This window comes from Oncorhynchus kisutch, linkage group LG4 (assembly GCF_002021735.2).
Source record: "Oncorhynchus kisutch isolate 150728-3 linkage group LG4, Okis_V2, whole genome shotgun sequence".
NCBI lineage: Eukaryota > Metazoa > Chordata > Actinopteri > Salmoniformes > Salmonidae > Oncorhynchus > Oncorhynchus kisutch.
This window is the reverse complement of record NC_034177.2, coordinates 19,732,415-19,752,373: the sequence shown is the minus strand read 5'-3', so window position 1 is coordinate 19,752,373 and position 19,959 is coordinate 19,732,415. Positions and strand designations below refer to the sequence as shown.

Sequence of the window (19,959 nt, the reverse complement as noted above, 5' to 3'; positions counted from 1 at the left end):
TCCCTGGCTAAACAGCACCTCATCTACATCACAAGCCATGTTCTCCCTGGCTAAACAGCACCTCATCTACATCACAAGCCATGTTCTCCCTGGCTAAACACCGGGAAAAGATTATTCTGGAGTGACGGATCCAGACGCCAAAAGCCCCCACATCAACTTCACCACATACACCTTCCATCACCATGCCGAAAAAAAACTCTTCAATTGGGTTTAGTAATGGGGAATATGATGGGAGGTATAGAACAATAAATTGTGGGTGGTCGATGAACCAGTTGCAGACCAGAGCAGCCCGGTGGAAACTCACGTTGTCTCAGATGACAACATACCTGGGCTGCTCTGGTCCATCCATCTGCTCGGCTGGAATGATGATGTCGTGTGTCCAGGAAGGTGATGAGAATGGCGGTGTTGTAAACATGTTGTAAACCAAGGTTGGCATGGTGATGGAGGACGCCTTCTGGGTAATGGCTGCGCATGTGGTGATATTCCCTCCACGCTGTACAGGGACATTCACTGTGGCACGGTGGCCAATAATGTTCCGTCCCCATCTTTTGGCTAGGTTGAATCCAGCCTCATCAATGTAAATATAAACGTGCTGAATTACACCGGCATCCAGCTCCAAGACTCTGAATCAGACAACAAGACAATATGTGACATAGACCTAGAGCAGTCAATATGGTGAGGCACAATACACTGGGTTACAGTACTGTAATGTGTCTATACAGTGCTGATAGGATAGTAGATTCACAGTATAGTACTTACTTGCACATATTCATAGCTCTGTTCTTTAACCCTCTCTGAGTTTCGCTCAAATGGCTCCCTGTAGACCGGTTTCATCCGTATTCGGTTGCGCTGTAATACACGGTCCAATGTAGACAAGCCCACCTGGTGAATGTTATTGAATATTGTGTTGTCTGCAATTATGTGCTTCTGGATTTCTCCTAGTCTAATGGTATTGTTGACCACCACCATGTTCACACTAGCGGTCTCCTGTTCTTGTGTGAACTGTGTCTTCCACCATGGCCTGGCCGTCTCTCAGTTCTGCAGAAGATCCACAAATATGATATGATTGGTTACAGTAAGCTACAATAATCTATTTTCTTTCCATATGAAATGACATTACTGTAACAGGCCAACAATTACTGAGGAACAAAGGCCTACTGATATGTCAGACTACAGTATACATACATAAAGAGCATAGATGGTAGGTAACTTACCGGTTGCCATTTCTGAATGTTCGGATGATAGATGCAACTGTGTAGCAGCTCAGGTTGGACTGAACTCTCTGCCAAGCCTCCCTCATACTCAATCCATGGTTGAGCACATGGTCAACCAATGTGGCCCTGATCTCATCTGAGACAACTGTCCATCCTCATCCTCCTCTTCATCCCCTTACTCTCACTCCTTCACCTCTAGCTCTTGCTTCACCATTGACTTCCATTTTCCTCCAAAACAGGAGAGCTCATCTGTGGCCTTTTTACAGTGCTAAAGCTCTGATATTGAAGTGAACATTTCAGCAACTAGTGTTTACACCTGTGAGGAGTGGGTGTTGCCATTTGGTGTATAGAGCTTGGCATTGTGATTGGCGTTGCTTTCCAAAGGGACTTAAGATATTTTATTTTTGAATGTTGTGCCTAATATAGAGAACTGTGTGTAGTGTTTTGCAAAAAGTGTGATATAGAACTGAAAACTGAGTGTAAAGCAGGAATTGTGCTTGCAATTTTTCAGACTTGGTTTAGGGATTTGGTACATGAGTTTCAGGTTTCAAGTTCCAATTTTTGTGTGTAAACAATTGGGGAAAAACTGTAAGTATCTTTCTCTGTGTTAAACTTTTTATTGAGTTATTCTCTCCATTCATTGATTTCAGAGCCAGAATGTCATTCCAGGTGTACTCTTAAAATCCAATAAACAAAACAGGCTTGTCTAGATTGTTCTGAAGAAAATCAACCCAATCAATTGTTACAGCAACCTGCGAGACCTAGCCGACAGTCCTTAAGCACCTCTGGGGACCTATCCCATTGATCTGAACTAGGTCAGACTGACACATGGATAATCAGCACTCAGAACATATGATGCAGATGCACTCAATCCAGTTGTTTCAATCATAGCAGCATCTAAAAATATCCCCGTTTGGCTTAAATAGCAAGGTTTCGCAGTTACACACGAACAATGTGAGGCGAGGTCACAGTATTGGTTCGGCTGTACACTATCCTCTTTATTGATACATGGTCATTTTGTTTATTGTTTTGTCTTTGTTTATTCTGGATTGGCTATGATCTCTGTTTGCTCCTGTGTTCAAACAAATGCCCTAATTTAGTGTTACTTTTTATTTTTACTGAATTTATTGAACTGCACCATTGGTTAAGGGCTTGTAAGTAAGCATGTGACAAATAAAATGAGATTTCATTTGGAAGAAGGCAGCATGTGTCTGTTGATTCCAGGCACACGTGCATACTCATAAAAAGCCAGTTGACCTCAATTGGGGAGTCATGGAAACCAGGGAATGGGGAGTGAAGAAGGGGAGCGTGTGCAGTCACGTCTGGGATGATTTGGCTTTGTTTGTGATTGCATGAGAGCCAACAGCCGGCACTAAAGTACAATACAGCCATCTTCCATTGACGTCTGAGAGAGAAGGGCCAGGTGTTCTAGAGGAATAATTGTCACTAACACATTAGATGTGAATGAGATGTTAAGTCTCTACAATTTACCATATAAATTCTCCATTCTGCAAACCCATAGCAAGAATAGGTGTATATAAACATTTATCAGTTGAAGTGTGTGATAGGGAGAGGTACGCCGGTAAGAAGAAGCTGAACTATCACACACAGTAAGCTTGTTCATTTTCCCCGGGTCTGTTAATTTCCGACACTTGGGTGTGGAAATGCGGAGGAAGGGAGAGGAACGAGAGAGAACTAATTTAGTTGATGGCCAGGGGGCACTGAGGGAGTCACCCCGAGGCAGGTGACTGACGCACATGGAAATGAGAGAGAGGGGGAGGGAGAGGGAGGGGGGGGGGGAGAGAGAGAGGGGGGGGGGGGGGGGGGGGGGGAGAGAGGGGGGGGGGAGAGGGGGGAGGGAGAGAGAGAGAGAGGACAACATCAAAATGCCGTTTGTCCCATGAGTCCCTCTGTCTCTCCCTGTCATCCACTACTAATGGACTTGCTGCTAGAAGCTTTGTGTGGTAAACGAGTGAGCAGATTACCTGGTCTGCTTAGTACTTCCCAGGAGTGGTTGGTATTTATTGTGATGAGTATTCTATATTTGCTCATTCTCCCTGTACAGGTTTGGTGGCTGTACTACAGTGCATTCAAAAAGTATTCAGACCCCTTGACTTTTTCCACATTTAGTTACATTACATCCTGATTCTAAAATTGATTAAATATTATTATTTTTTTTTCAAGTCCGGGCTCTGGCTGGGCCACTCAAGAACATTCAGAGACTTGTCCCGAAGCCATTCCTGCGTTGTCTTGGCTGTGTGCTTAGGGTTCTTGTCCTGTTGGGGTTCTGAGCACTCTGCATGAGGTTTTCATCAAGGATCTCTCTGTACTTTGCTCCGTTCATCTTTCCCTCAACCCTGACTAGTCTTCCAGTTCCTGCAACTGAAAAACATCCCCACAGCATGATGCTGCCACCACCATGCTTCACCATAGAGATGGTGCCAGGTTTCCTCCAGACGTGACGCTTGGCATTCAGGCCAAAGAGTTCAATCTTGGTTTCATCAGACCAGAGAATCATGTTGCTCAAGGTCTCGGAGTCCTTCAGGTGCCTTTTGTCAAACATCAAGCAGGCTGTGAGGAGTTGCTTCTGTCTGGCCACTCTATCGTAAAGGCCTAATTGGTAGAGTGCTGCAGAGATGGTTGTCCTTCTGGAAGGTTCTCCCATCTCCACAGAGGAACTCTGAAGCTCTGTCATAGTGAACATCGGGTTCTTGATCACCTCCCTGACCAAGGGCCTTCTCCCCTGATTGCTCAGTTTGGCCAGCCGACAGCTCTAGGAAGAGTCTTGCTGGTTCCAAACTTGAATGATGGAAGCCACTGTGTTCTTGGGGACCTTAAATGCTGCAGAAATGTTCTGCTACCCTTCCACAGATCTGTGCCTTGACACAATCCTGTCTCGGAGCTCTATGCATAATTCCTTCAACAACTCATGACTTGGGTTTTGCTCTGACATGCACTGTCAACTGTTGGACCTTGTATAGACAGGTGTGTGCCTTTCCAAATCATGTCCAATCAATTGAATTTACCACAGGTAGACTCCAAGTTGTAGAAACTTTTTAAGGATGATTAATGGAAACAGGATGCACCTGAGCTCAACCTCCCCCTTTGCAGAAAAGCATCCCCAAGAGTCTCAGAGAAAAGGGTCTGAATACTTATGTAAATAAGGTGTTATTCTTTTTTTATACATTTGAAAAAATGTTTTTGATTTGTCATTATGGGGTTTTGTGTGTAGATTGATGAAAACAAAAAATATTTAATCCACATTAGAATAAGGCTAACGTAACAAACTGTGGAAAAAGGAAAGGGTCTGAATACTTTCCGAATGCACTGTATATTGTGATGGTCCCAACTGGTTCTGACATGTTATCGACACGGTTTACTGACAAGACCAGTGGTGTTCATACATTTTCAGCAAAGGTACCATTTGTTCCGCCCGAATTTATGGGAAACCAATTTTTTTCCACCATAAATTCTGCAGACCCTGATTTTTACATCGACAAACAACAAAGTTTTTCTCTCTTAAAATGAAAGGAACCAAGAAATACATTTACTCAATAAAATTGTATTTTTCAGGCTTCAAATATGAAGATATAAAACTGTATTTTTTTGTGAAGAATCAACAACAAGTGGGACACAATCATGAAGTGGAACGACATTTATTGGATATTTCAAACTTTTTTAACAAATCAAAAACTGAAAAATTGGGCGTGCAAAATTATTCAGCCCCTTTAAGTTAATACTTTGTAGCGCCACCTTTTGCTGCGATTACAGCTGTAAGTTGCTTGGGGTATGTCTCTATCAGTTTTGCACATCGAGAGACTGACATTTTTTCCCATTCCTCCTTGCAAAACAGCTCGAGCTCAGTGAGGTTGGATGGAGAGCATTTGTGAACAGCAGTTTTCAGTTCTTTCCACAGATTCTCGATTGGATTCAGGTCTGGACTTTGACTTGGCCATTCTAACACCTGGATATGTTTATTTTTGAGCCATTCCATTGTAGATTTTGCTTTATGTTTTGGATCATTGTCTTGTTGAAAGACAAATCTCCGTCCCAGTCTCAGGTCTTTTGCAGACTCCATCAGGTTTTCTTCCAGAATGGTCCTGTATTTGGCTCCATCCATTTTCCCATCAATTTTAACCATCTTCCCTGTCCCTGCTGAAGAAAAGCAGGCCCAAACCATGATGCTGCCACCACCATGTTTGACAGTGGGGATGGTGTGTTCAGGGTGATGGGCTGTGTTGCTTTTACGCCAAACATAACGTTTTGCATTGTTGCCAAAAAGTTCAATTTTGGTTTCATCTGACCAGAGCACCTTCTTCCACATGTTTAGTGTGTCTCCCAGGTGGCTTGTGGCAAACTTTAAACGACACTTTTTATGGATATCTTTAAGAAATGGCTTTCTTCTTGCCACTCTTCCATAAAGGCCAGATTTGTGCAATATACGACTGATTGTTGTCCTATGGACAGAGTCTCCCACCTCAGCTGTAGATCTCTGCAGTTCATCCAGAGTGATCATGGGCCTCTTGGCTGCATCTCTGATCAGTCTTCTCCTTGTATGAGCTGAAAGTTTAGAGGGACGGCCAGGTCTTGGTAGATTTGCAGTGGTCTGATACTCCTTCCATTTCAATATTATCGCTTGCACAGTGCTCCTTGGGATGTTTAAAGCTTGGGAAATATTTTTGTATCCAAATCCGGCTTTAAACTTCTTCACAACAGTATCTCGGACCTGCCTGGTGTGTTCCTTGTTCTTCATGATGCTCTCTGCGCTTTTAACGGACCTCTGAGACTATCACAGTGCAGGTGCATTTATTTGGAGACTTGATTACACACAGGTGGATTGTATTTATCATCATTAGTCATTTAGGTCAACATTGGATCATTCAGAGATCCTCACTGAACTTCTGGAGAGAGTTTGCTGCACTGAAAGTAAAGGGGCTGAATAATTTTGCACGCCCAATTTTTCAGTTTTTGATTTGTTAAAAAAGTTTGAAATATCCAATAAATGTCGTCCCACTTCATGATTGTGTCCCACTTGTTGTTGATTCTTCACAAAAAAATACAGTTTTATATCTTTATGTTTGAATCCTGAAATGTGGCAAAAGGTCGCAAAGTTCAAGGGGGCCACGGAGAAGGAGAGGGGGGCCCGCAGTCCTCGGTAGCGGGCCACTTCGGTGGCACTGTATTATCCTCAAAGTGGGCAAAGAAGGTGTTTAGTTTGTCTGGAAGCAAGACATCGATGTCTGTGACATGGCTGGTTTTCTTTTTGTAGTCCGTAATTGCCTGTAGACCCGGCCCACATGTGTCTGACCCGTTGAATTGCGACTCCACTTTGTCTCTGTACTGACATTTCGCTTGTTTGATTTCCTTGTGGCGGGAATAACTACACTGTTTATATTCGGCTATATTCCCAGTCATCTTTCCGTGGTTAAATGCAGTGGTTTGTGCTTTCAGTTTTCTGCGAATGCTGCCATCTATCCACGGTTTCTGGTTAGAGTAGGTTTAAATAGTCACAGTGGGTACATCTCCAATGCACTTCCTTATAAACTCACTCACCGAATCAGCGTATAAATCAATGTTATTCTCTGAGGTTGCCCAGAACATTTCCCAGTCCGCGTGATCAAAACAATCTTGAAGCGTGTATTCCGATTGGTCAGACCAGCGTTGAATGGTTTTTGTCACATGTACTTCCTGTTTGAGTTTCTGCCTATAGGAAGGAAGGAGGAAAATGGAGTTGTGGTCGGATTTGCCGAAGGGAGGGTGGGGAAGGGCCTCGTATTGCGAAAGTTAGAGTAGCAGTGATCCAGTGTATTGCCCGCATGGGTGCTACAATCAATACGCTGTTAGAATTTAGTTCTCAAATTTGCAGCCTCAGGATATAGGGTTTCCAGTTTACATAGAGTCCAGTGAAGTTCCTTGAGGGCCATCTGGGTATCTGCTTGAGGGGGAATATATACGGCTGTGATGATAACCGACGAGAATTCTCTTGGGAGATAATATGGTCGGCATTTGATTGTAAGGAATTCTAGGTCAGGTGAACTAAAGAACTTGAGTTCCTGTATGTTGTTATGATTACACCATGCTTCACGGTGGGAACCACACATGCAGAGATCATCCGTTAATGTACTCTGCGCTCACAAAGACAGCGGTTGGCACCAAAAATATAAAAAATTGGACTCATCAGACCAAAGAACAGATTTCCACTTGTCAAATGTCCATTGCCCAAGCAAGTCTCTTCTTATTATTGGTGTCATTTAGTAGTGGTTTCTTTGCAGAAATTTGACTTTTGAAGGCCTTATTCATGTAGTCTCCTCTGAACAGTTGATGTTGAGTTGTATCTATTAGTTGAACTCTGTGAAGCATTCATTTGGGTTGCAATTTCAGGCTGGTAACTCTAATGAACTTATCCTCTGCAGCAGAGGTAACGTTGTGTCTTCCTTTCCTTTGGCGGTCCTCGTGAGAGCCAGTTTCATCATAGCGCTTGATGGTTTTTGCAACTGCACTTGAAGAAACTTACAAAGTTCTTGAAATTTTCCACATGGATTTACTTAGTCTTAAAGTAATGATGGACTGTTGTTTCTCTTTGCTTATTTGAGCTATTATTTTCATAATGTGGACTTGGTCTTTTACCAAATAGGGCTATCTTCTTTATACCAACTATACCTTGTCACAACTCAACTGATTGGCTCAAGTGCATAAAGAAGGAAAGAAATTCCACAAATGAACTTTTAACAAGGCACACCTTTTGATTTTCCACAAATGAACTTTTAACAAGGCACACCTTTTGATTTGTTTAACACTTTTTTGGTTACTAACATGTTATTTCATAGTTTTGATGTCTTCACTATCATTCTACAATGTAGAAAATAGTACAAAATTAAGAAAAATCCTTGAATGAGTAGGTGTGTCCAAACTTTTAACTGGTACTGTATGTGTATATACATTACCGTTCAAAAGTTTGGGGTCACTTATAAATGTCCTTGTTTTTGAAAGAAAAGCACACAAAAAATCCATTAAATAACATCAAATTGATCAGAAATACAGTTTAGACATTGTTGATGTTGTAAATGACTATTGTAGTTGGAAACGGCAGATTTCCTTATGGAATATCTACATAATGTAGGCGTACAGAGGCCCATTATCAGCAACCATCACTCATGTGTTCCAATGGCACGTTGTGTTAGCTAATCCAAATGTATCATTTTAAAAGACTAATTGATCATTAGAAAACCATTTTGTTCTGATTTAAAGAAGCAATAAAACTGGCCTTCTTTAGACTAGTTGAGTATCTGCATCGGCATTTTTGGGTTTGATTACAGGTTCAAAATGGCCAGAAACAAGTAACTTTCTTCTGAAACTCTTCAGTCTATTCCTGTTATGATAAATTAAGGCTATTCCATGCAAGAAATTGCCAAGAAACTGAAGATTTTGTACAACGCTGTGTGCTACTCCCTTCACAGAACAGCGCAAACTGTCTCTAACCAGAATAGAAAGAGGAGTGGGAGGCCCCGGTGTACAACTGAGCAAGAGGACAAGTAGATTAGAGTGTCTAGTTTGAGAAACAGATGCCTCACAAGTCCTCAACTGGCAGCTTCATTAAACAGCACCCGCAAAACACCAGTCTCAACTTTAGCAGTAAAGAGGCTGAAGATGATGCATACATACATACATACAGTTGTGGCCAAAAGTTTTGAGAATGACACAAATATACATTTTCACAAAGTTTGCTGCTTCAGGGTCTTTAGATATTTTTGTCAGATGTTACTATGGAATACTGAAGTATAATTACAAGCATTTCATAAGTGTCAAAGGCTTTTATTGACAATTCCATGAAGTTGATGCAGAGTCAATATTTGCAGTGTTGACCCTTCTTTTTCAAGACCTTTGCAATCCGCCCTGGAATGCTGTCAATTAACTTCTGGGCCACATCCTGACTGATGGCAGCCCATTCTTGCATAATCAATGCTTGGAGTTCGTCAGAATTTGTGGGTTTTTGTTTGTCCACCTGCCTCTTGAGGATTGACCACAAGTTCTCAATGGGATTAAGGTCTGGGGGGTTTCCTGGCCATGGACCCAAAATATCGATGTTTTATTCCCCAAGCCACTTATCACTTTTGCCTTATGGCAAGGTGCTCCATCATGCTGGAAAAGGCATTGTTCGTCACCAAACTTTTCCTGGATGGTTGGAAGAAGTTGCTTTCAGAGGATGTGTTGGTACCATTCTTTATTCATGGCTGTGTTCTTAGGCAAAATTGTGAGTGAGCCCACTCCCTTGGCAGAGAAGCAACCCCACACATGAATGGTCTCACGATGCTTTACTGTTGGCTTGACACAGGACTGATGGTAGCGCTCACCTTGTCTTCTCTGGACAAGCTTTTTTCCGGATGCCCCAAACAATCGGAAAGGGAATTCATCAGAGAAAATTACTTTACCCCAGTCCTCAGCAGTCCAATCCCTGTACCTTTTGCAGAATATCAGTCTGTCCCTGTTGTTTTTCCTGGAGAGAAGTGGCTTCTTTGCTGCCCTTCTTGACACCAGGCCATCCTCCAAAAGTCTTCGCCTCACTGTGCATGCAGATGCACTCACACCTGCCTGCTGCCATTCCTGAGCAAGCTCTATACTGGTGGTGCCCCGATCCCGCAGCTGAATCAACTTTAGGAGAAGGTCCTGGCGCTTGCTGGACTTTCTTGGGCGCCCTGAAGCCTTCATCACAACAATTGAACCGCTCTCCTTGAAGGTCTTGATGATCCGATAAATGGGTGATTTAGGTGCAATCTTACTGGCAGTAATATCCTTGCCTGTGAAGCCCTTTTTTTGCAAAGCAATGATGACGGCACGTGTTTCCTTGCAGGTAACCATGGTTGACAGAGGAAGAACAATGATTGCAAGCACCACCATCCTTTTGAAGCTTCCAGTCTGTTATTCAAAATCAATCAGCATGAAAGAGTGATCTCCAGCCTTGTCCTTGTCAACACTCACACCTGTGTTAACGAGAGAATCACTGACATGATGTCAGCTGGTCCTTTTGTGGCAGGGCTGAAATGCAGTGGGAATGTTTTTGGGTGATTCAGTTCATTTGCATGGCAAAGAGGAACTTTGCAATTAATTGCAATTCATCTGATCACTCTTCATAACATTCTGGAGTTTATGCAAATTGCCATCATACAAACTGAGGCAGCAGACTTTGTGAAAATTAATATTTGTCATTCTCAAAACTTTGAAAACTGATATGTGACCTGTATTAATGCCAAAATACCATGCAAAACAGGCTAAACAATTAGGGCCCTGAATGACAGGTTCCAGCTGAACACCTGTAGCATAATAAGAACGGGTGTAGAGTAATAAGAACACCTGTAGCGTAATAAGAACAGGTGTAGAGTAATAAGTACGGGGGTAGAGTAATAAGAACACCTGTAGCGTAATAAGAAAACACCTGTAGCGTAATAAGAACGGGTGTAGAGTAATAAGAACACCTGTAGCGTAATAAGAACGGGTGTAGAGTAATAAGAACACCTGTAGCGTAATAAGAACACCTGTAGCGTAATAAGAACGGGTGTAGAGTAATAAGAACACCTGTAGCGTAATAAGATCACCTGTAGCATAATAAAACGGGTGTAAAGTAATAACAACACCTGTAGTGTAATAAGAACGGGTGTAGAGTAATAAGAACACCTGTAGCGTAATAAGAATGGGTGTAGAGTAATAAGAACGGGTGTAGCGTAATAAGATCACCTGTAGCGTAACAAGAATGGGTGTAGAGTAATAAGAACACCTGTAGAGTAATAAGAACACCTGTAGAGTAATAAGAACACCTGTAGCGTAACAAGAACGGGTGTAGAGTAATAAGAACACCTGTAGAGTAATAAGAACACCTGTAGAGTAATAAGAACACCTGTAGAGTAATAAGAACACCTGTAGAGTAATAAGAACACCTGTAGAGTAATAAGAACGGTTGGAGTAATAAGAATGGGTGTAGAGTAATAAGTACGGGTGTAGAGTAATAAGAACACCTGTAGAGTAATAAGAACACCTATAGAGTAATAAGAACGGGTGTAGCGTAATAAGAACGGTTGTAGGCATGCAGAAGCAAAATGGCTCTTGTCTAGTAAGAAGATAAACAGGGAAACAACCCCACTGTTCACAGGGCGAAATGACAGGGGGGCTGTTTATAAAGGTTACAGGAACAGAAGAAAACCTTGGGGTCTGCCCGGTAACAAGGAGGACAGGCTCCTCTCTCCTCGCGCATTGGCGTGTGGTTAAGGTTTAAAATCAGATTCTATGACTTTGGTCACTAGCTGGAACAGCCACAATCTGCGGAGATGCCTCCAGTGCAAGATTCATGACAATAAACGCCAACTTGCATCCACTGGTGGTAGGTGCATCTTGAAGGAGTAAAACACCAATTCAGAGACCATGCAGCTTCTGCCCTTCACAACCTCCTGTCATCACACACTTTGCACGGCTGGTGAATAACACATTCTCATTAAAAATGTATTTTTTTAGGTCATTCCAATTGCATATTTACTGTCTGTTTTGATCATTTTAAATAGACAAGCCTAAAATAACAGTGTTGGTCAGTTTTAAACGCCTCAGTCAGTCAGTGTCTTGACTCTTGATGTAATCAGCCCCCTGGCATCTGATGTTCAATCATCCCAGTAGCAGTGTGTTGCACTGTCCCCTCTTAGTCTACTCCTTCATTATGCTAAGTGAGTTGAGAAATTAGCTACAATTCTGGATCTATTTGAGGCTGGCTGAAGAGAACAGGACAGCAGAGCTCACTGATCCATTCCTTTGTTTATGTGGCTCTGTTTTCACATCACATGGCTTTATGAAATGCTAGGCTGGGGATAGATGGTACTGACTAGACTACCAGGAAGAATATGAATGGTATATTGATTTGGTAACCGTTCCTTCCACTACCTGCCCCCATTGTTATTTGACACTGTTATTACATAATGTGTACCCTATGGGATTCCTCTTTGTTCCTTCGAACACTGATTATGTGAACTAATGGAATCCCTCATAGGTCTAATGCTCTCTTTGTGTCTCTGTCTCTCTCGGTCTCTCTCTCTTTCAGATTTTTCTGCTAGAAAAGCACACATCACTGAGGTAATGTACTCACCTTTACTTGTATTTAGCCCATCTGACTGAAACACAGCTGACTGACATGCCCTCTATTTAAACCCCCCTCCTACTGTCTGTGTTCTGCTACACACACCATCTCCTGCTACTTTCATCCCCCTGCCTGCACTTCAATCCTTAAGCTGTGTGATCTCTCTACTACTACACTTCATATAGAGGCTTCAGTATGCTCGCGGGCAGTGTGGGAATCTTCATAGGTACTGCCCCGGTCATATATTAGGTACTGCCCCGGTCATATATTATGTACTGCCCCGGTCATATATTAGGTACTGCCCCGGTCATATATTAGGTACTGCCCCGGTCATATGCCTTATTATAAGCCCCTTTCATTTTACACTCTGCCCTGTGATGAGAAGTGCCCACTGTCAGTTTGTCTGTGTAATCTGGGAGGGGTTAGAAAAATGGGCATAAAGGGGAGACTCAGTTCACTCACAAGGCTTTTTAGTGCCATATTTACTAAGCGCTAGCACCTGTGTTGAGTTTGCAACTGTAATTATCACGGGAATAGAAGACAAACGAAATCAAAGCTAAAGAAAAATGAAACTGACCCCGTTGTCCTCGTTCTTCTATTGATGTTCAGTTTACCTTTCATTCCTCCTTTTATGTGTTGTTCCCTATTGGAAAGAACAGGTGCAAACTTCCCACAGGCACTGCAAACGCTTGATAAACCTGGCCCATAGCTAGGCATCAGGTGGTGTTAGTGTTTTCAGCCCATAGAAGTGAGTAAAAATCTAAATCTGTGTCTTAATCACTCTGCTCCATCCTCTGGCCAACAGCTGCCTGGTGTCTCAGGCCTACCAGGCCAGGGGAAGAGGATGGGCCACAGGGGAGTGGACGCGTCCGGAGAGACCACCTACAAGAAGGTAGGCAGCATCTCCCCTGATTCAATTAGTCAATCAATTACATAGTAATAACATATAGTACCTGCGCCTTGAAATGACAACCTCCCACAAGAGCAAGCAAGCCAAGACACTGGCACAAGAGAACTCACCTGGTAATGGTCCTGTATGCATAATTAGGCTACAGCTGTGAGCAAGCAAAGCAGGGAAGAGAACCGTGAAAGCCTGCACGCTGTATGTTTACATTTACGTCATTTAACAGACACTCTTATCCGTCTGTCTGTCTGTCTGTCTCTCTGTCTGTCTCGTGTATTCTGGTGTGCATGGTTGAGCGAGTCAATGTTTTGGCTCTTCATTGTGGAGTACAGTCCCCTCTGAGAGCTGAACTAATGGAGCTAGTAAATCAGAAGATTTCTCAATTCATATAAATGAGCTGCAGTCCACCAAGCTCAGAGTAGTTTTATCTCCACTAACCCCTACTGTCTGTCTCCTCTCCCCCAGACCACGTCGTCTGCCCTGAAAGGTGCCATCCAGCTGGGCATCGGCTACACAGTGGGCAACCTGAGCTCCAAGCCTGAGAGAGACGTCCTCATGCAGGACTTCTATGTGGTGGAGAGCGTCTTCTTTCCCAGGTAACTAAATCAGATCAAAGTTTATTGGTCGGGTACACAGTTCTGCAGATGTTATCGCCAGTGCGGTGAAATGCTTATGTTTCTAGCTCCAACAGTGCAGTAATATTTAGCAATACAATAACAATACACACATAATCCAAAAGTAAAAAACATAACAAGAAATTAAGACATAATATGAATGAGCAATGTCAGAGTCCGGAATATAAATATATATGTATGTGAATGGTGTATATTGACTGTATGAACAGTATATTCATAGAAAAGATATGTACTGCAGTAGTTAATTGCTAATCACACCATCAGGGCAGTACATAACTTTGTGAAATCATTAGAACGAGACAGTCACGTCATCCAGGCCTCAGACCGATCACATCCCTGATCCTGGACATGTTATTTTGATAGAAAGCAATATATATTCATATATTTACACTAGAATAGTTCCTTAGTTCATACATAGTTGTCCCGTATCTAAATGCCTTTCTCCCCTTCTCCCCCATCCAGTGAAGGCAGCAACCTGACTCCAGCCCACCACTTCCCAGACTTCCGTTTTAAAACGTACGCTCCCGTGGCCTTCCGTTACTTCAGGGAGCTCTTTGGGATCAGGCCCGATGACTACCTGGTAAGAACAGGGAAATCTAACATTTTTAAACCATGACAACAGACATGAAAACATTGCATGACGTTAACATATTAGATGATCGGGAGGGAGGGACAGGGAGGGTTGGAGAGAATGAGAGACAGGGAGGGTTGGAGAGAATGAGAGACAGGGAGGGTTGGAGAGAATGAGAGACAGGGAGGGTTGGAGAGACAGGGAGGGTTGAAGAGAATGAGGAGATTTTGGGAGAGGGAGAGATGAGCAAAGAAATACTATGTAGATGAATAGGGATATTAGGCAGGAAGAAGAACAGAATAGGGAGGGTGAGAGAAGAAACGGTATGCAGAGAGGAGGAGGGCCACAGAAGGGTTGGGTTGAGGAGAGGGGGAAGGTATAAGAAGGATGGGTAGAGATGGTTATGCCAGACGAGGTCTGGTGGAGAGGTTAGGTCAAGGAGGAGACAGGGTGAGTCACCGCTCCTCCCTGAGTGGGCAGCAGTATAGAAGCTCCACAGCACACACATACAGTGCATTCGGAATGTATCCAAACCCCTTTACTTTTTCCACATTTTGTTAGGTTGCAACCTTATTATAAAATGTATGAAATCGTTTTTTTATCCTCATAAATCTACACACAATATCCCATAATGACGAAGCAAGAACTGTTTTTTAGAAATGTTTGCTAATTTATTTATTTTTAAAATTAAACTGAAATATCACTTTACATAAGTATTCAGACCCTTTACTCAGTACTTTGTTGAAGTACCTTTGACAGCAATTACAGCCTCAAGTCTTCTTGGGTATGACACTACAAGCTTGGCACACCTGTATTTGGGGAGTTTCTCCCATTCTTCTCTGCAGATCCTCTCAAGGTTTGTCAGGTTGGATGGGGAGCGTTGCTGCACAGCTATTTCCAGGTCTGTCCAGATATGTTAGATCAGGTTCAAGTCCAAGCTCTGGCTGAGCCACTCAAGGACATTCAGAGATTTGTCCCGAAGCCACTCCTGTGTTGTCTTGGCTGTGTGCTTAGGGTTGTTGTCCTGTTGGAAGGTGAACCTTCACCCCAGTCTGAGGTCCTGAGCGCTCTGGAGCAGGTTTTCATCAAGGATCTCTCTGTACCTTTCTCCGTTCATCTTTGCCTCAATCCTGACTCGTCTCCCAGTCCAAACATCCCCATAGCATGATGCTGCCTCCATCATGCTTCACCGTAGGAATGGTGCCAGGTTTCCTCCAGACATGATGCTAGACATTCAGGCCATAGAGTTCAACCTTGGTTTCATCAGACCAGATAATTTTGCTATTCATGGTCTGAGAGTCTTTAGGTGCCTTTTACTGAAGAGTGGCTTCCTTCTAGCCACTACATAAAAGCCTAATTGGTGGAGTGCTGCAGAGATGGTTGTCCTTCTGGAAGGTTCTCCCATCTCCACAGAGGAACTCTAGAGCTCTGTCAAAGTGACCATCGGGTTCTTGGTCACCTCCCTGACCAAGGCCCTTCTCCCCCGATTGCTCAGTTTGACCGGGCGGCGAGCTCAAGGAAGAGTCTTGGTGGTTCCAAACTTCTTCAATTTAAGAATGATAGAGGCCTTTGTGTTCTTAGGGAACTTTGATGCTGCAGAAATGTTTTGGTACCCTTCCCCAGATCTGGGGCTCCCGAGTGGCGCAGCTGTCTAAGGCACTGCATCTCCGTGCAAGAGGCGTCACTGCAGTCCCTGGTTTGAATCCAGGTTGCATCACATCCGGCCGTGATTGGAAGTCCCATACGGCGGCGCACAATTGGCCCAGCGTCATCCGGATTTGGCCTGGGGTTGGCCGTCATTGTAAATAAGAATTTGTTCTTAACAGACTTGCCTAGTTAAATTAAATAAATAGATCAAAGCTGTGCCTTGACACAATCCTGTCTCAGAGCTCTACGGACAATTCCTTTTGATCTCTTGACTTGGTTTTTACTCTGACATGTACTGTCAACTGTGGAACCTTGTATAGGCAGGTGTGTGCCTTTCCAAATCATGTCAAATCAATTTACTACAGTTGGACTCCAATCAAGTTGTAGAAACATCTCAAGGATGATCAATGAAAACAGGATACACCTGAGCTCAATTTCGAGTCTCATAGCAAAGGGTCTGAATACTTATGTAAAGAAGGGTCTGAATACTTATGTAAAGAAGGGTCTGAATACTTATGTAAAGAAGGGTCTGAATACTTATGTAAAGAAGGGTCTGAATACTGATGTAAAGAAGGGTCTGAATACTGATGTAAAGAAGGGTCTGAATACTTATGTAAAGAAGGGTCTGAATACTGATGTAAAGAAGGGTCTGAATACTGATGTAAAGAAGGTATTTCTTTTTTTCTTTTTTATATACATTTACAAAAATGTCTAAAAACCTGTTTTCACTTTGTCATTAAGGGGTATTGTGTGTAGATTGCTGAGGAAATTGTTTTCTTTAATCCATTTCAGAATAAGGCTGTAACGTAACAAAATGTGGAAGATGTCAAGGGGTCTGACTACTTTCTGACTGCACTGTACCTCTGATTATTGTGTGTGTGCGTGGTGCGTGTGTGTGCGCGCGCCGTGTCTCTGTGTATGTATACTTGTCGGAGTAGGATACATACATGTCCTTGTGTGTGTTTCGATATTCCAGAATAATGCAGTCAAAGTGTGTGTGTGTGAGTGTGACAGGCACAGCGTCACCCCTCATGGCCCTTGTCACGTTGTTTCAGTCTTGCCTGACTGGCTGTGTGTGTGTTCGTCTGTGAACATGCCCCTCCTGCCTTCTAGACGATATGATTATACAACTGCCTGTGTTTTTAAGATGCTGTCATGCTCCTGTGTGCATTAGGTGTCTGTCTCCCTCTGAGGGTCTGCATTTATTGTGTGTGTGTGTGTGTGTGTGTGTGTGTGTGTGTGTGGCCCTGGGTGTGTGTGCAGTGTTCCTGCCTCAGTGATTAATCACAGTGCCTGGAGCTCAAGCTCTCTGCACTCAGGGTCTTGCTCTCCCTTCCTTCCTGCCTCACTGTCTCTCTCTCTTTCTCTTCACTCTTTCTCCCTTCCTCCATTCTCATCTTTCTCTGTTTATTTCTTTCTCTCTTTCCCCTCTCCCCTCCTTTATTTCTCTCATTTTCACTCTCCTTCCTTTCTCTTGTGCTCTCTCTCTCCCTGCTCTTATCTTCCCCTCCTCTTGTCATCCCCTATTCCCCATACTGTCTGATTGGGATACGCCTGCAAGAAGGGATGATTCATCAGGCTGTGCATTTCAGAGGGTGATGGATTGTGGTGAAACAATTAAAAGCTTAATATCTAACCCCCAAAAGTTATTTGTTTTCAATCTGACAATTTATAATTTCAGTTGGTTAAAAGCACTGAAAAAATACAATCTGTCACAGTGTGGTGTGTGTGTGTGGCTCTCTATCCCACAGCCTGCTGCCCACTCCCTCCCTCTCAGTCCAGGCCTACTGTCATCAGTGAGCAGCACAGCAGGCTCTGTAGCACCCTGACTGGGAGTGTGATCTCCCCCACCAGACAGGCAGGCACCCCGGCACGCCTGGAGAGAGACTGGGAAGAGAATCAGGAGGGACAGGAGGGGCAGGGAGGGTTGAAGAGAATGAGGAGATTTTGGGAGAGGGAGAGATGAGCAAAGAAATACTATGTGGATGAATAGGGATATTAGGCAGGAAGAAGAACAGAATAGGGAGGGTGAGAGGAGAAACGGTATGCAGAGAGGAGGAGGGCCACAGAAGGGTTGGGTTGAGGAGAGGGGGAAGGTATAAGAAGGATGGGTAGAGATGGTTATGCCAGACGAGGTCTGGTGGAGAGGTTAGGTCAAGGAGGAGACAGGGTGAGTCACCGCTCCTCCCTGAGTGGGCAGCAGTCTAGAAGCTCCACAGCACACACATACCTACGATTAGTGTGTGTGCACGTGTGATGTGTGTCTCTGTGTATGTATAGTTGTCGGAGTGCATGTTTGTACTTGTGTGTGTTTCAATATGCAAAAATAATGCAGTGAAAGTGTATGTGTCTGTGTGTCTCTAGTACTCCCTGTGTAACGAGCCCCTGATTGAGCTGTCCAACCCCGGGGCCAGTGGCTCTGTGTTCTACCTGACCAAGGACGATGAGTTCATCATCAAGACCGTTATGCACAAGGAGGCAGAGTTTCTACAGAAGCTGCTGCCTGGCTACTACATGGTGAGATATGACCCCACACACTCACAATACACACACACACACACTGCATCATTCCACTCACTCACATACTACTCACAAGAGGCAATATTTTCTGATGAATCGCACATCTCGTCGGTCCTTGTCACGTATTGGCTATTGCAGCAGATGACCACACGGGTTCCACTCCTATCAGCTAAAAACAAGAAGTGGCTCCACTGGACAATTGAGGAGTGGAAAAACATTTCCTGATTAATCCCTGTTCCTGTTGCATCATGCTGATGGCAGAGTCAGGATTTGGCATAAACAGCATGGGTCCATGGCCCCATTTTTTCACCTTTATTTAACTAGGCAAGTCAGTTAAGAACAAATTCTTATTTTCAATGACGGCCTAGGAACAGTGGGTTAACTGCCTGTTCAGGGACAGATTTGTACCTTGTCAGCTCGGGGGTTTGCAACCTTCCGGTTACTAGTCCAACGCTCTAATCACTAGGCTACCCTGCCTGGTGTCAACAGTACAGGCTGGTGGTGTAATGGTGTTGGGAATGTTTTCCTGGCACACGTTAAGTCCCTTGATACCAATTGAGCAAAGTTCAGGCTGTTCTGGAGGCAAAGCAGGTCCGACCAGGTACTAGTGTATGTCCATGTTTCTATTTTAGATTTCTATTTTCCGTGGGGATAAGCTTGTGTATATTCATGTCCTAACAGGCATGGAAACCGAGCAGGAATTTACCCACGTTTGAAGGGAAATGCCCTCAAGCATTAGTATATGACAACAGGAAGACATTTACACTGACCTTTTCCACCATTTTGGCTCCAGACCATTGCAGTTACACGATTCCAATGGGTGTTAGGTGTGCGTGCTAATGAGCCATGAGGGATTGTGAGCCATGCGGGTTCACTGTGGCCTGAGGCCATAGCAGACTGAGACTAAGACTGAGACACATAGTGGGGACAGGCAGGCAGGCAGGCACACACACAGAGAGGCAGTAGAACAGCTCTACACGTCTGCTGACAGGACTGGGTTGGGCTTGGGGGCCTGATGTAAAACATGGTGATGTAACAAACGTCAGTGCCACCCCCTCACACTTGTTTTCCACTCTCTCGTGGCATCATTCTACATGCCTGTTTTCCCCCCATACTTTTGTAATTAGCAATGCCAAGCTCGATTCTCTGTCATGCTTTCACTTGCTCTTACTCTCTCTCTCCCTCTCACATCTCTTACTCTCTCTCTCCCTCTCACATCTCTTACTCTCTCTCTCCCTCTCACATCTCTTACTCTCCCTCTCACATCTCTTACTCTCCCTCTCACATCTCTTACTCTCCCTCTCACATCTCTTACTCTCTCTCTCCCTCTCACATCTCTTACTCTCTCTCTCCCTCTC

General features: G+C 43.8%; 1 protein-coding gene across 8 annotated transcripts in view; it reads left to right on the top strand.

Annotated features, from left to right (window-relative positions):
* The window catches only part of LOC109889209 (phosphatidylinositol 4-phosphate 5-kinase type-1 gamma-like), an 83,903-nt gene that overhangs the window by 24,800 nt on the left and 39,144 nt on the right, over positions 1-19,959 (top strand). For all 8 annotated transcript variants that reach the window (XR_004209666.1, XM_031822604.1, XM_031822603.1 and 5 more), the window contains exons 2-6: positions 12,289-12,320; positions 13,130-13,216; positions 13,694-13,824; positions 14,326-14,443; positions 18,446-18,598. Coding sequence is in view for 7 of the 8 variants with exons in the window: in XM_031822604.1 (XP_031678464.1) it covers positions 12,289-12,320; positions 13,130-13,216; positions 13,694-13,824; positions 14,326-14,443; positions 18,446-18,598 (521 nt within the window). In the remaining variant the exon portion in view is untranslated. The remainder of the gene's footprint in view (positions 1-12,288; positions 12,321-13,129; positions 13,217-13,693; positions 13,825-14,325; positions 14,444-18,445; positions 18,599-19,959) is intronic.